General features: G+C 38.4%; 3 protein-coding genes across 5 annotated transcripts; all 3 read right to left on the bottom strand.

Moving 5' to 3' along the window:
• Positions 1–74: 74 nt before the first annotated feature.
• LOC111783005 lies at positions 75–3,063 on the bottom strand. Of its 2 annotated transcripts, none has more exons than XM_023663870.1 (6): positions 2,351–3,063; positions 1,431–1,622; positions 784–943; positions 590–692; positions 437–518; positions 75–275 (listed from the first exon to the last, which is right to left on the bottom strand). In XM_023663870.1, the coding sequence occupies exons 1-6, from the start codon at positions 2,726–2,728 to the stop codon at positions 198–200; spliced, it is 993 nt and encodes a 330-aa protein (XP_023519638.1). In that variant the 5' UTR covers positions 2,729–3,063; the 3' UTR covers positions 75–197. The 2 variants fall into 2 exon arrangements, with proteins under 2 accessions (XP_023519638.1, XP_023519639.1); XM_023663871.1 differs by having other exon boundaries at positions 2,444–3,062.
• A 276-nt stretch (positions 3,064–3,339) lies between these two features.
• LOC111783004 (chaperone protein ClpB1-like) lies at positions 3,340–7,007 on the bottom strand. Its single transcript, XM_023663869.1, has 7 exons — positions 6,844–7,007; positions 5,551–6,719; positions 5,274–5,455; positions 4,507–5,129; positions 4,141–4,420; positions 3,858–4,055; positions 3,340–3,777 (listed from the first exon to the last, which is right to left on the bottom strand). Exons 2-7 carry the CDS (start codon positions 6,698–6,700, stop codon positions 3,478–3,480), a joined length of 2,733 nt encoding a protein of 910 aa, XP_023519637.1. The 5' UTR covers positions 6,701–6,719; positions 6,844–7,007; the 3' UTR covers positions 3,340–3,477.
• Positions 7,008–8,059: 1,052 nt separating this feature from the next.
• LOC111782995 (protein LEO1 homolog) lies at positions 8,060–14,909 on the bottom strand. 2 transcript variants are annotated; one of them, XM_023663860.1, is made up of 12 exons: positions 14,598–14,909; positions 13,974–14,311; positions 13,298–13,415; positions 12,992–13,195; positions 12,362–12,538; positions 11,919–12,050; positions 11,199–11,378; positions 10,984–11,115; positions 10,488–10,592; positions 10,172–10,408; positions 8,851–9,010; positions 8,060–8,345 (listed from the first exon to the last, which is right to left on the bottom strand). In XM_023663860.1, exons 1-11 carry the CDS (start codon positions 14,709–14,711, stop codon positions 8,876–8,878), a joined length of 1,872 nt encoding a protein of 623 aa, XP_023519628.1. In that variant the 5' UTR covers positions 14,712–14,909; the 3' UTR covers positions 8,060–8,345; positions 8,851–8,875. The 2 variants fall into 2 exon arrangements, with proteins under 2 accessions (XP_023519628.1, XP_023519627.1); XM_023663859.1 differs by having other exon boundaries at positions 8,060–8,342.
• Between the last annotated feature and the right edge of the window lie 509 nt (positions 14,910–15,418).

Genomic DNA, 15,418 nt, shown 5'->3' with positions numbered 1-15,418 from the left:
TCATTGTATTATGCTAACTGGCAAGTTTGTTTCTCGCTCATCAATCAACAGATCCCAACAAAATCAACAATTGATTGAGATAAGAATATCGATCACAGCTTTACTTACTGCTAATGAGTATTTTTCGTTTACGTTTATTTACATCGTGTGTAAAATATTAACCATACAAGCATGCAAATATGGGTTTTGTCAAGAGGCTAATCCCACTCTGAATCAAAGAATCCTGCATCTCTCATCTCTGAATAGTACGCATTCTCCAAAAGGAAGTCTTCCTCCTGAAGAAATGAAAATAATTAATCCTTTGCATCCAGTAAGTTAAGAACGGATATGCTTTAGCCTACACGGGCGTAGTTTACTGAGGTTCAAATTTTCAAACTCCACGTTTGTACTAAAAAATCGTAAGATGAACTTTAGATGACGAATAAACGGATTTCACCTGGAAAAAATCTGCCAGAAACGTCGCATACAGGAACGGAAGATACATAGAATGGTAGCTGATAAGTGTGAAATTGTACAACCTACAAAATAAGTTAATATTACTGAGAATATGAACAGTTACTCGTTAGATGATATAAGGAAGCAGAATTACCAGATGCCAAACTCAACTCCAAATGCAGCAAGCGCACTGGCGAAAAATGCTAAAGCGCTAACAAAAAACATCACAGCGATGTAATTATAGAATGACGGTCTGGCTGTAAACAACAAAATGACAACAGAATTCGCTGTTAATTTGATGAACATGGATATATATAAATAGCGACTGAGAAATGTATATGTGCTAACGTGGTAGCTTATCTCTCCATTTTGAGAAATGAACAAACAATATGAAGCCATATGCTGCAGTTGGCAACAACTTGTGGATAGTCCATACACCCCACTTTGCCCAGTGTGAACTACCAACCCTGATGAACAGTGGGATGCCAAACCCGAACACGTATACGACCTGAACAGAAGTTCATTTGGTAAGCTTAGAACAAACTAAACAAAAACAAAATCTAAACTATACTTCCAATCGAATTTGATGGATAATACTCAAAGGAGCTAGTAAAAATCAAGGAGTCCACAGGAGCCATTTCAGTCAGTGGCAACAAAAAAAAAAAAATAGTAGTTACCATCAGCGATCACATCCACAGGCCATATATCCATTCCAATATAGCTACCACCCTAAACAATCTTTTGATTTCTTTTCTACAAATCATCCAAATAGGGACCTTTACACACAAAGTCATTATCAAGAACATACAACAGAAATGTCAAACAACGACACAGAGGATGAAGAAAAGAGATAAGATGAACATTTGCTTTTTTCTATCACCTTCAGTGTCCACTAATTGAGATCTTGGTTATAAAGTTGCATATATTGTGCTATCAAATAAGAGAAAAAACAACCATGACACAGACACAAACCTCGAAGTACATTCATATATTACCTTAAGAAGCACATCGACACCAACTAGAGTTCCCGAGATAATAAGATTGTGGAACATTGCTTCCATCCCACCTGAATAATTTCCTTTGAGTAAGAAGGCTACCAGACTAATTTCCAGAAACAACATTCCAGATGATGTGAACAAAGACAAAATATTCCAAAGAACCTCCTTCCCAGGAGAGCATTCCCATGCCTGCTTTTCAAAGAATTTAAACAGCACAAATTAACAAAAAGCATATCCATCTTAGAAATTGAATAACCAATGGTAAAGATGTGCAAAATTAAAACTGGAGGGATAATACAGCACAATAAAATGTAAGATATAATATGGCTTGCACAAGCAATATGCCAAATTCTGATACAGAAAAGAGGCACTTGCATACACTAGTAGCACCGTCAATCTCATGAACTTCAGAATATATCAAAGAGTAGTTCCAAGTCTGAAAACAATGGGACTCGTAGGGCTATTTGGGAGCTACGAGCAGCTTTCTGTTTTTGTTTATAAAATTCATTCAAAAGCTAACAGGGCAAGTGTGTAGAGAGAAGACTTTTGTGCAATCCCTATCCTACAATCTTGATTTTAGGGAGAAGAACAACTCAAAATACTCCAATAAATCATATATTCCAAAAGAAAAGAAATCAGAAGAGAACAAGTTTCAATCAAAAGCAATCTTCCCATGTTCTGGTTCTCACAATCTAGAACTGTTTTCCCGCAGCTCTCAAACAAACACTAACTTTCTATAACGAAAATTTTACATCATTTAGCAGAAATGAAAAGAACAAAAAAAGTCAAGACACGAAGAAGAAGAAGAAGAAAAAGAAGAAGAACAGGCATGATCCTCTCTCTGATTACAGAAACGAATTATTATGTGCAGGTGTCCAACACAAAAACAATTATTCCCAGTAATAATAATACCTCACCGTCGGTGCAAGAGAGCTCATTGATTCAAAGAAAACTTCACTTGTTTGAAATCCTCCACACGACGAAAATAATCCAAAAAACAAGAAACTAACCTGAAGAGAGCACCAAGCAAGATTTAGGAGCGTAGCGATCCAGAGAAGGGCATAATACGAAATCATTATAAACGACCGACCGACGAAAAACCTCTTCATGTTTTTGATGGCGCTAGTCGCCAAATAGATCACGAACAAAACCGACGGCGCAACCAAGAGAGCACTATACCACATTCCATGGCAATCGGAGGCGGAAGTGACGGCAGTGAATCCCCGGTCGTCCGGTGTCCCAATCGGCGACAAAGGGTCTGAGACACTGTAAACAGCTTGGAGAATCGTCCCCATTTCTGGAAGCAGCGAAATTAGGCAAGTTCGTGACCTAGGGAACCGGGATGATGCGATACACAGAGAAATGAAACATGGATGGATTTGGATAGCGAGGGAAGGAAAGAGGGAAATTAAGAAGCAAACGATCGGAATTGCAAAGAAGACGATCCCCCAATTAGAACCCCAACAAACCTGGAGGCTGTAATCCGATGGAAAACGAGTGCAATAACTAATCAATGTAAGAAGATGAAAGTTCCGAACATAGAACACCTCCCACTTCTGATTACTTCAAAACATCAACGCGTGAAAATTATGTTCTGATTTCTTCAAAACATCAACGCGTGAAAATTATGTTCTAATTTTACTTTATATCTAAATTAACATCTTAATCATTTCCATATTTTGCAACCTATAAAGTTACGACGAACCAAAGAAAATATTATCAAATTCAAAATTATTTTAAACTTTTAAATACATTAGTTAATTAATTAATTAATTAATTATAGGTTAACGTAGAAGCCAACCTAAACATAGAATCTCGTGATGAACGTAGCTCTTAAGATTTCGGGATAAAGATTGGGTTCTTTGAACTCAAAGCAAAAACAGCAGATCGGAGTCCACAGATGATCTGTTCAACAGGGGAAAAAAACAGGAAATTTTTTATTTACTTGGAACTTTCCGGGAAAACTAAGTACATATTTGTCCACACGAACTCAGATTCAGATGCAAACTCAGAATATGAACATCTTAGAAAATTTGAATTTGATTTACTCTTCCATCTCATCTTCTTCATCAATTTCTTGAATCTTCATCTTCTTCACAGTCTGAGCAGCCTCGCTTCTTGGGACGGCGTTGTTGATTTGAATCAAAACATCAGACTTCTTGCCAGTTGCTGCATCAACAAATCCACCATTCTTCTCCACTCTGTACGACAAGCCATCCCCATCTGCTGCTGCATCAATGAACACGGTTGAATTCTCGTCGATTTCTTCTTTGATCAACATTCTCGACAGCTCCGTCACCACCCTCTTCTCCAGCCATCTTCTTATCGGTCTCGCGCCATACACCTGAAAGAATCAACATAGTCTTAGAATTTCTGTCGAGACAAAATGTAAGCTGTATGTTCATTTTCTCCATCAATACTTACTGGATCGTAGCTCTCTGCCAAGACATAATCAAGAGCGGCATCGGTAACACCCAAGGCAACGCCCCTCTCAGCCAGGCGAGCTGCAACATCTTTCATTTGCAATCTGGCAACTTTCCTCAGCTGGTCGTGCGAGAGAGGATCAAATACAACGATTTCATCCAAGCGATTAAGCAGCTCTGGCCTGAAGTGTTTCCGCACCTGAAAGAAAAAAGCAAGCATTAGCCATATTGTAATATGAAGATTTGTGGACAGAGACAACGAACAAATGTTATGTTTTTCGTACCCCTTCCATAACTCGATCACGAGCAACTTGCATTGTGCACTTCCCCATCAGCCCAGAAAGGAGATATTCAGCTCCAATGTTAGAGGTCATGATAATGACTGTGTTTCTGAAATCCACAGTGCGACCTTGGCCATCCGTCAGCCTTCCATCGTCTAAAACTTGGAGAAGAGTGTTGAACACAGAGACGTGAGCTTTCTCCACTTCATCAAATAGAACAACACTGTAAGGCCTCCGCCTTACAGCCTCTGTGAGTTGCCCTCCTTCCTCATGCCCAACATACCTGAAAAACACAACCACCATTGAGATTTCGTGCCACAAAGCCAAGAAAATACAGACAATTTGTTACATATGGTGAAGAATACATACCCAGGAGGAGCACCAATGAGGCGTGAAACTGAGTGCTGTTCCATATATTCAGACATGTCGATTCTCACCAGGAGGTTTTCATCATCAAAGAGTTGCTCGGCAAGCGCCTTGGCAAGCTCAGTTTTGCCAACACCGGTTGGACCCAGAAACAGGAACGACCCAGTTGGCTGCTGTGGCCTCCCCAATCCAGCTCTTGATCGTAGCACAGCCTCGGCCACAGCATCCACTGCTTGGTTCTGTCCCACAACTCTCTTGTGCAATCTTTCAGCAAGCCCAACCAGCCTCTCTTTGTCATTCTGGCCAAGCCTCGTGACAGGTATTCCAGTCCACCGGCTCACAACTTCCGCAACTTGTTCAGGTCCGACGGTTTCGGTTAACATTAGATTCTCATCAGTGTTCCCTTCAATCCGTGCTAATGCAGATTCTATTTCCTGGATGGCTCCATATCGCAAATCAGCAGCCCTTGCCAAATCGTATCTTCTTTCAGCCTCTTGCAAAGCTATTTGTAGCTCCTCCCTCTTCTGCTTCAGTCTTCTAATCTCATCGATTCTTTCCTTCTCCTTGCGATATTTCATCAACAAAGGCTGAAGCTTATCCCTCAAATCGTCAAGCTCTCTCCTCACCTACAGCAAAGCCAATTCTATGTCAGCAACTGCATACCCACAAGTAACAATGGTATGACGCCTTTTGGGAAAGGCCAAAAGCTCATGCTCAAAATCAACCATGACTAAAATAATCAAAGAACGATTCCTAGAAGAAACACTCACTTCAACAAGACGAGCTTTACTAGCTTTATCCTTCTCCTTCTCAAGAGCATGAAGTTCAACTTCAAGCTGCATTCGCTTCCTCTCCAAGTTGTCAATCTCTTCAGGCTGGCTATCAAGCTGGACCCTCACATTAGCACAAGCTTCATCAACTAAATCAATAGCCTTATCAGGAAGGTGCCGTCCTGTACAATGTAATCCAAATCAACATCAATATCTTCATGATCATTATGAACAGCGTTAAGCGATTGATATGAACTGAAGGAAAAGAGATACAAACCAGTGATATATCGACTTGAAAGCTGGGCGGCGACGACAAGAGCTCGATCTTGTATCCTAACACCATGGTGGCCTTCATATCTCTCTTTCAGGCCTCGCAGGATGCTGATAGTGTCAGGCACGCTCGGTTCAGCCACATAAACCTGTTGGAACCGCCTCTCAAATGCCGCATCCTTCTCTACGTACTTTCTGTACTCTTCAAGGGTAGTTGCCCCAATGCAACGAAGCTGCCCTCTAGCCAGCATAGGCTTGAAGAGGTTAGCAGCATCCATAGACCCTTCAGTTCTTCCAGCACCAAGAACAAGATGAATCTCATCAATAAACAATATGACCTTCCCTTCAGCATCTTCAACTTCCTTCAATACAGCCTTCAACCTCTCTTCAAATTCTCCCCTGTACTTAGCCCCCGCAACCAAAGCGCCCATATCCAAAGCTATGAGCCTCACATCAGCCAGATTACTTGGTACATCTCCTCTTACGATTCTCTGCGCTAATCCTTCAACCACTGCAGTTTTACCAACGCCAGGCTCCCCAATAAGAACTGGATTGTTCTTAGTTCTTCTCGATAAAATCCTCACCACTCTACGAATTTCCTCGTCCCGGCCAATAACTGGGTCGAGTTTCCCCGCTTGTTCTACCAGGTCTCGCCCATAGGTTTTGAGTGCCTGAAATGTTGAGTCTCCAGATGCACTCTCCACTTTCTTCCCTTCTTTTCCACGGAGTTTCTCGACCTCGGACTTAACTTTCGCAGTGGTGACACCAGCTTCTTTAAGCAAATCCCCAATCTGAGAATCCTCAAGAAGACCAAGAACTAATTGATCGACAGCTAAATGCGTGTCTCCTCGTGATTTTTGCGCTGCTTGTGCCCTTCGGATTACCTTAATCAGAGTCGTACTCGCCGGTACTACATCAGGTGCAGGGGACTGAGATGGGAGCTTCTTCAACGCCCGCTTGAAAACCGTGTCCACTTCTTTTTGGGCATTGTCGCCGCCGGAACTAGCAATTGCTTGGCTCAAGATCCCACTCGGATCAGAAATTAAAGCAACCGCCAAATGGAGCGGTGTCAGTTGAGCATGGCCGGAATTCAATGCCAATTCATGAGCTCCGGCAAGTGCCTCGTTAGTCTTGTGGGTGAATTTATCAGGATTCATATCCGCCAACAAAAATAATCTATACAAAAAGAAAGATGAAAGATTAACAACAAGAACAAAAAACAACAACAAGACCAAGAACAACCACATTGAGTAAAGACGGAATCGATTAATTGACATGAAAGAAGAAGTGATGGGCATACCTTCAATCCAAAGAACAGACGTTTGTGGTATCAAAGAGAAATCCGATTACGATTATCGAAATGTAGTGTAAGAATGTTTATGCAGAGAAATGGAACAAGATTGCAGAAAAACGGTGGAGGCATGGTGTTCTTATGGAATGAAAATGGAGGCATCTGGAAGGAGCTAGACTTCCTGAGATTTTACCAGAAACTATTCACAATGCCACGCATACATCCCGCAACTTATTCTTTTTTTTTTCTTTTTTTTCTTTTTTTCTTTTTTTCTGTTCTTAAGAAAAAACAAACTGTTATTGTTTTGATCGTAAAATATTTTTGTTATATAATATGTGATAAAAAGTATTAAGAAAGTAGTTTATTATTATTATCTTCTTCTTCCTTTTATTTTATTTAAAATTTTAATTTTTTTTTCTTTAAAAATACCCATTTTTACTCTAAAAACTTTTAAATTACTGACATTAGGTCAATTATATCAAATTCAGCTTAAATTTAAGTTTTGTAATTATACAATTTGTCCCTTACTATTATACCATACACATACGTTGTAGATTCACTCTTTTTAACAAATTTTCAAATAAAAATTTAGATGATAAAAATTACAACAATTTGTTAACATAAGGTTAAGATTATGATATCTATCTAAGTTTTTATGCAATATAATAAAATTGAAAGCTTAGAACAAAAATATTCTACATTGGAAACTTTATAAAAAAAAATATTATAATAAAATGGCCTTGGTTAGTTGATATAAAATAATCGGTCTATTCGATCTCTTAAATTATAAAATTGAAAAAAAGAAAATTAATCAATCAATATCAAATATTCATTAATTATTTATTTTTTAAAAAATGTTTATTTTCCGTCTATACAATAAATAGTAGATACTCTATTTTCTTGTTAGTACTTTTTTTTTTTATGTGGATAAATTTAATTATATAATCTATGAATATTTAGTTATAACTTAAGCATCACGTGTTATATGTATTTAGTGTTTTAATATTTCTAATAATATATTATTTTTGGTAATGGAAGATACTGGAATGTTCCATTAGTTTAAGCTCACATTCACCTCCATTCCAGAAATGACTAGGACCCCCTCGCTATCAACTATCATCTACTACTACTTATGGAATTCGAATACACCAAAAACACTAAGAACAGAGGCATGAGAGACTGAATTTCATTAAAACAACAGTGTTAATACTATATAGAGGGGAAATGGAATATCAAAATCATTTTTTTTTTTCATTGCGATAGAAATTAGTAATGGGTTCTTTGGCACAGAGAAACTTATTCCAAGAAGAAAACGCCATTTTCACAGCGTAATCTCATGTAACCAATTTACAGATGTGGGATTAATAACTAAAGCCCCATAACAGTACCTATCTTTCGGGATCTGCCGCAGTTCAGCTGATGCTTTCTTTCGTCCCCACTTCTTCCGCAGTTTTGTGTTGCTCAGAATAGAATGCGACATTGCATTATCATCCACCGTGCCTCAGCCGCTGCTAATTAGAAATGTAAATGAGATACCCCTTTCAGAACAAATGAAGCAACCCAAACACGCAGCTCTATGTAAAGCACAAAAGACTCCGTCTATCAAGTTCATCGGTAAAAAATGATACTTCTCCTAATAGCAGAACTTTATATCGACCATTATAACTATTCATTAACAATGAATTCGCCCTCGCAGTAATGACCCGTTTCACGCCCCTGACTGGTCTGAGGCTGAAACATTTTCGACTTTAGAAATGGGAACATTGATGGTTATGAAACTTAAGACAAATGATCCTAAAAGAATCTGAACAGATGACACTGACCATATGTTCGACAAGCAAGTTTATACCGAAGAGATAAACGACTCAAATATACCCTCAAAGTAAAAAAGCAAAAAAAGCACGCTACAAACCAAAAACGAAGTAATGAATCACTATCTTCCAATTGCACGTAAAATCAAGCGAATTGTTCCAGTTTCCACCATAACTAGCATAAAAAGGTGGTGAAAATACTCACTAGTTATCTCATATGAAGCAAGTTTTCACTCGTCATCGCTGTCATAAACTACGGCCATCCTACGATGGGTTGCAACTTTTCTTGGAGGAGACTCCTCATCAGACTCAATCCCCTTGCGCTTGTGACTGCCTCCATAATCTCTAACCTTATGCTTGGGCTCCTGCAATTAGAAGGGGAAAATTTTATCACAAACAGTGGAAGGATGGCAAATAGAGTTTATATGAAGGTTCAGGTGGTTTTGAGGATTTTGCACTAAATTCATGGATATAAACACCGATTGGAAGTTATATGTAGTGGTTTCCCAATTTATCCAAGGCAACAGATCGCAAGGGCCGTGAAGGTCTTGTCTTCAGAGGAAAATAGCTATTTAGTATCATGGCACGACACTTTTACACAATAGAATCGTGTCTTTTTAGAGCCTTAACATTAGAAGGAATTTGAAAGATGAATAATTTCAGAAGTAGCTTTTCCTCATTGCCAACAAGCACAGTGAGGGTGGGTCTGTTTCAGATTTAAAATGACCATCAAGCTTCATCAATTGCAGCTTCCTCCTTCAAGATCTTTCACTCTCCTACAAAGGCTCTAAACTTTGATCTTTGCCCCATGGACTGGAAGGATAAATATCCCCCCAAAAGGCCAAAAAATTCATCTGGGAAGTTTTATTAGAGAGCATCAACACCTCAGATAAGAGATTCAAGGAAGAAATCCTTCTATGGCTCTTTCTCCAAGTAGCTGCATTCTTTGTATGTAAGCACAGCATTAATCTCAAGACATCTCGATTCACTGCCAACAAGCAGTCTCCTTCTAGAACTTTCTTTCTCCTCGTTCTGTTGGTGCTCTCCTCAAGTCTAAGGTAAAAGCCAATATTCATTCTCTCCTCACTTGTACCCTTTCAAGATCAAGAATTACTCCCTTGTTTATAACTTATGAGCATTAGTCTCTTTTCATTTCTTCAATGAAAAGTTCTGTTTTAGGAGGCAAAAAAAAAAAAAAAAAAAAAAAAAAAANAAAAAAAAAAAATGTAGCTAAATCTAATTAGAAATTTCTCACACTCTAATCGATGGTCCACCAAATTTGTAAGGGAAATCACCAAATTTAGGAAAAAGACAGAAACCAACTTTCTTTTCTTCATAGAATAATTCTTGTTGATGCTTCTAAGTGAACACTTGATAACTTGATATACTATTGTAACTATTAAACCTTTAATGTTTGGGCCAGTCGGAAGGCTTTCTTGCAACTCACGAGGATTGGTGTTTTCCTCCCCTTACTGTATATTTCCTTATATTAATCAAATCTCAAGAATAGAAATATTAAATCATACCTCAGCCTCTTCATCCACATCAGAAACTTCATTAACCTCTGCCTCCTCATCACGTTCATAATCTTCTTCCCCCTCTTCCTCATACTCCTGCTCTGGTTCTTCAACTCTCCCATGAGCATCATCTTCTCCTTCAGTTTCGTACTCAGACTCTTCCCTCTCACTGTCTGAGAAATCCACAGGACGCCCAGATGATTTAGAAGCGGGCAAGGATGACTTTCGGGGGATGTCTCTAGTTCCCTGCGATGAAAATTCCATTTGCTTTTTTAGAACTCTAACACAAATCAACGGGCAAGATTTTATTTACATGGTAATAGACCTTCTTCGCATTCATAATTCGTTTTTCTGCTCGGGCTTCAGCTTCCAAATCTTCCTCAAAGCGGCGACGGGAACGACGTGCATCAATATAATCTGTTTCATCTTCCTGAACAAATATCACAAGTTATCTCCATGCAAAACTAAAATAGTCCCTCACATACAACCAACCCTCAAAAGAAACCTAGAACCCCCCACCTCCTCCTCCCGACCTGATAATAACAAGTAATTTGCAAAAGAATTGAAAGATGTGCTTCCTATAATTTTATAACTGAAAGGAAATCATTAAAGTTGTATGGAGAAGCAAAAGATTCCAACTCGTGACCCTTAAACCAGAAGGCAGTCCCAATTTACAAGTCCTGAATCGTAAAGTACATACCCTAAGTTGACAACATAATACTAGGAGAACCAGTTTAGACCTTGGAACAAGAAAACATTCCCAAATCCCAAAAGTACTAGATAATGTGAAGAAAATGAGAAAGAAAATTACAACAGCATACCTCCTCAAGGGCATCTTCCAAGAACCCAGGTGATAGCTGGCGTCTTCTATCAATGACAGGGGTGTATTTCTTGTTAACCTTTTCCTTTTTCCGATTAAGAAGCACATTTGCCCTGATTGTTTGACTTTCAGCCTACAACAGTAAAATACAGTACAACAAGTGAAAACCACGATTTATGTATGATTCAGAGCTACAAACACCATTAGACCATTTACCCTTTCTTTTTCCTCCTTTTCCCTTTCAGGATCAATGTCCGTTATACAATTCTTGACCTTATACACCTTCTTATGTCGTGAGTCAACCAAAGCAGTTAATAAGCGGTGAGAATTTGATGTCAGGGATGATGGAATGAACCTCATCTTCCTCATAAGTCTACCTTGTGATTGCAGAATCCCCTGCACGTACAAAACAGATGATCATCACATGAAGTATATTTCCACGGCTAGAGAAGGAAAAAATAAGACCTTTTATTTGTTCGTTCACAAATTAGCAACCACCCTAGAATGGGAAAATAACAGTTGCAAAGGCTAAACAATGTAAGTAGATTTTCTTACTCATTTTTTGCAATAAGGATGGATACTCATATCCACATCCCAAGCCCAAAAACATAAATAGTAAAATTTCTATGCAGCAGATATAAACATTATCAAAACATCACATCAAAGTACACAGGACGTTAGCTCCTCCAATGATGCCTAAATCTGTATTGTACAAAGCAGGTCAAACACAAACTACCTTAGTAAACCACTACGCTGAAGCAACAAGAAGATACAAATTTCAGCAATATTCTCTTTACTTGAGGATGATTTTCAGACCCAAATCCAGAAATTGGTATGAGTAGAAATAGAGCCTTGAGATCAAGCAGTTTAACAAGAAAAAAAAAGTAACAGAACTACAAATCCTACTTTCAATTTTAATTAGTTTTGATGCATCACCTTCCCATGCCGAAGAAACAAGTGTGCTTGATCATGCTTTGCATCTTGCACATTTATGTCGAGCACTTCATTCCCAATTAACAGTTGCAAACTGCCATCTGACCACCTCACAAAACGTGCATTGCTTTCACACTACGAATCAGAAAAAAAAAGTGTTAAATCTCAAAGTAGTGTTAAAGAAAGACAAAATAAAAAAAAACAATTCAGTTGACATTTAAAGCAGAATAAACTTTAGAATGCCTGAAAATGTATATAATCTGAGTGCGCATCTTGTTCCTTTGCTTTCTTACTCCTCCCACACAGTTGGGATGACCTTGGAGTAAAAGAATAATAAAAGACAATACAACAAAACCTTCTATAAGACCATTCTTTATGCACTACCAGCAATAATTAAAATGCTAATCCATCAAGCAAAATCAATGGCATAAGAACTGGAAACGTACACTTGTTGTGCCATCAGGTTTCCTAACAGTCCTCCAACGCACGATGTTATTTTCCAAGCGTATGCGTTTGTTAGCTCCAGATTCATCTGCCACAAATATATCCTCTTCCACATATGTTTTGGGATCGAATGGTTTTGGATCAAAGCCCATAATATTGGAAACTTTTATCATGTTCATCTGCAATCAGATTGAAAAGCCGTCACATTTACATCACATGAAAATATTGGTAATCTTTTCCGCTTCTTCTAATTGAATAATGCACAAGAAAAAATAGATGGGGGGAGGGAAGCTTATGGCCACACAGAAAAAAATGGACATAATACTTCATTGTCATTGATTACAAAATTTCTAACCATACAAATTAAAGCATTCTCATAAATTTCTCCTATGATCCATCTTTTACAATCTGAAAAATAGCTATATATTATCAACAACTCGATCATGTAAGTAAATCCTTAAATTGCTAGTACACAAACAGGCAGAGGATCTACAATCAACCTAAAATAAGATTTTATGCAATGTGACATTTCACTCTTAACATCAGATAAGCAAGCAAATTTTGGTACTTTGGTGGTATGAAATAAAATTTGATCAAATGACAAATCAATGCAATAGAGCTTAAACGAGAACCTTTTCTGGGCGAGCAGGAGGAGGACGTAATGGAATCTCTAGCTCCAATGGAGGCCCAACTGGCTTCTCTTTATGTTTTACCTCAAAATTTTCCTCTTCTGATTCATAGCGAGCATCTGAATCATACCGAGCATCTTCATCAGGAATTATATCATCTCGTCTTGGACTCTTCTCAAAGCTCTCCTCCTCTTCCATAGGTGACCTCTGAAAAAATACTCAACTTTTTATGATCTTTATACCACAAGCGTCATTCAGCTGAAGCAATCAGAGATTCTTCAACATTGAAAATGAACATTTATTACTCACAGCTGAATCTTGCTTAATATCATTTTCAACTGCATATTCTGCTTCCTCTTCCTCATCAGAGTCACCAAATACGTCGCGAATTTCAGCAACTGGATGTGAACTGTGATCCCTCTCCTCCCTGTCATGGTTCAAAATTCAAATTCACAATGCTGGCAGAAGTAGCTAAGGTCCATTGATGAATAAAGAACTTAGATGTATTTAATATGATACAACTTCTAGTTGTGATCATATCTATGAAGCAGCTGCTTTGTAGCATCCCTTTAAAAAAGAAAACAAAAAATGCTTTGGCCCTGTACATCCCGGGCCAGTTCGAAGGGTCTGGTTGTAGAGAAAAAAAAAAAAAAAAAAAAAAANGCTGGGTTGGAGGGCGGGAGGAAACTTGAATGGCTCCTTGTCTTGTAATTACAATATTCCTCCAATAATAACCAAATCAAGTGATTGCATATGAATTTCTTTGATGCAAGTTGTTCCCACCTTTTCGATTTGGGAGACAAAGTAAGAGGAAAGAATAATATGATAGGAAGTTTAGAGTACAAAAATACGAAAGAGCTGCTGTATGCAAACGGTACCAATGAGAAGTTACAATGAGGCTAGAATTCTAGAAAATAATACAAAAGGTTGGGAGTTACAGGAATGAAAAGAGAAGAGGGGAGGGGGTAAATACAACTCCCATTACCTTGGACTCCTAGTTTGATCCACCTCTTCGTCTTCGTTGTCAATATAATGGTTTTCTTCCGACCTCTCGGATTCACTTCCAACTAAATCATGCCTCCTGCTTGTTACCACTCTTTGACCATATTCTTCCCTATCGTCGCTATCCACCTCTTTCCCTTCACTTTCTTCTTCTCTACGGTGATCCACACCCACTTCTGGAGAACTTTGATCCCTTTCACCCTCACTTTCTCCAGGATCCGGATCAACATCCTGCAACTCACCTTCACTCTCCATTTCCACCTCCCCATGTCCCTCCACTTCACCTTCACCTTCAGGCTCCGCCTCTCCTTCCCCTTCATCCTGTAAAACCAAGCAAGAACAACAACATCAAACCAGCATACCCCAGCAAAACCAATTTCCAAAGAGCACTCAGTGCACATGATAAGCGTTTCCTAGTAATCCCGTTCCCTCGCAAATTAACGACGACATATCTACTAATTCCCATAAATGTTCCCTAATAATGGCTGATTGTACCTACAAATAATTAACAACTAAACAAACACAGCAATTTCTACCCTTCCATATCTATCAAACGAAAGTCCGAATAAGGGCGTAAAGCAACAAAGACATAGATAGAAGAAAGTACAGAGGCATAATTGGGTTGCGGATTGGACTCGTGCTCAGAATCAATCTCTTCTTCCTCCTCAGATTGATCTCCAAAGAGATTCTGCATCATCTGGTGCCGCTTCTCCTCCCCCATGTCGCTGCGTGATCGTCGTCTGCGTGTGCCTGATAGCGATTCTGTAGGCAAGGAAGACCAAAAACTGCAAATCCGAATGGGTCGAAGGGCCCGTCGTTACAAGGGATGGCCACTGGGATCTGGCTTTTCCTCTTCTTCTCTGTTCTTCTTCTTCCTATATTTTCTTTTAGCCTTCTCTGTTCCTCTTGTTTTAGGTTTTAACCATTAGATTTTGGGCACGGCTTCCCGCACTAATAGTGCCCTTCGCGCTTCGGCTTAGGGACGTACCAAACCAAAATATCCATTATTATTTATTATTAATATCGTGATATAATATTTAAATTCTAAATTACATTATCTAATAACAGATAATTTTCTTTCAAAAATCAATTAACTCAACATAATTTGATGATATGAGAAGCAAATTATCTTAATTATGGGTTTAATAATTTTTTTAATCAACCGTTTAAATGGAACATTTTAGTGAAAATTAATTATTTAATTAAGTTCATGTTTTATTATTTAATTACTTAGATAATTTGATATAATATAATTAAATAGTTAAATAATTTGTACTAAAAAAAAAAAAAATCGTTGACTATTTAAATTTAGCCGTTGACCCGAAACATAATGGGCCGCGGATACGTAATGGGCCGATGCGAACCTTATGACGGAATCCTACGAGTTGGGCTCCGGTCGTCTCAGGTGATCCAGAAACAGTTTAGATT

Source organism: Cucurbita pepo, chromosome LG20 (assembly GCF_002806865.2).
Source record: "Cucurbita pepo subsp. pepo cultivar mu-cu-16 chromosome LG20, ASM280686v2, whole genome shotgun sequence".
Taxonomy (NCBI): Eukaryota; Viridiplantae; Streptophyta; class Magnoliopsida; order Cucurbitales; family Cucurbitaceae; genus Cucurbita; species Cucurbita pepo.
This window is presented reverse-complemented; position numbering and strand designations above follow the sequence as displayed.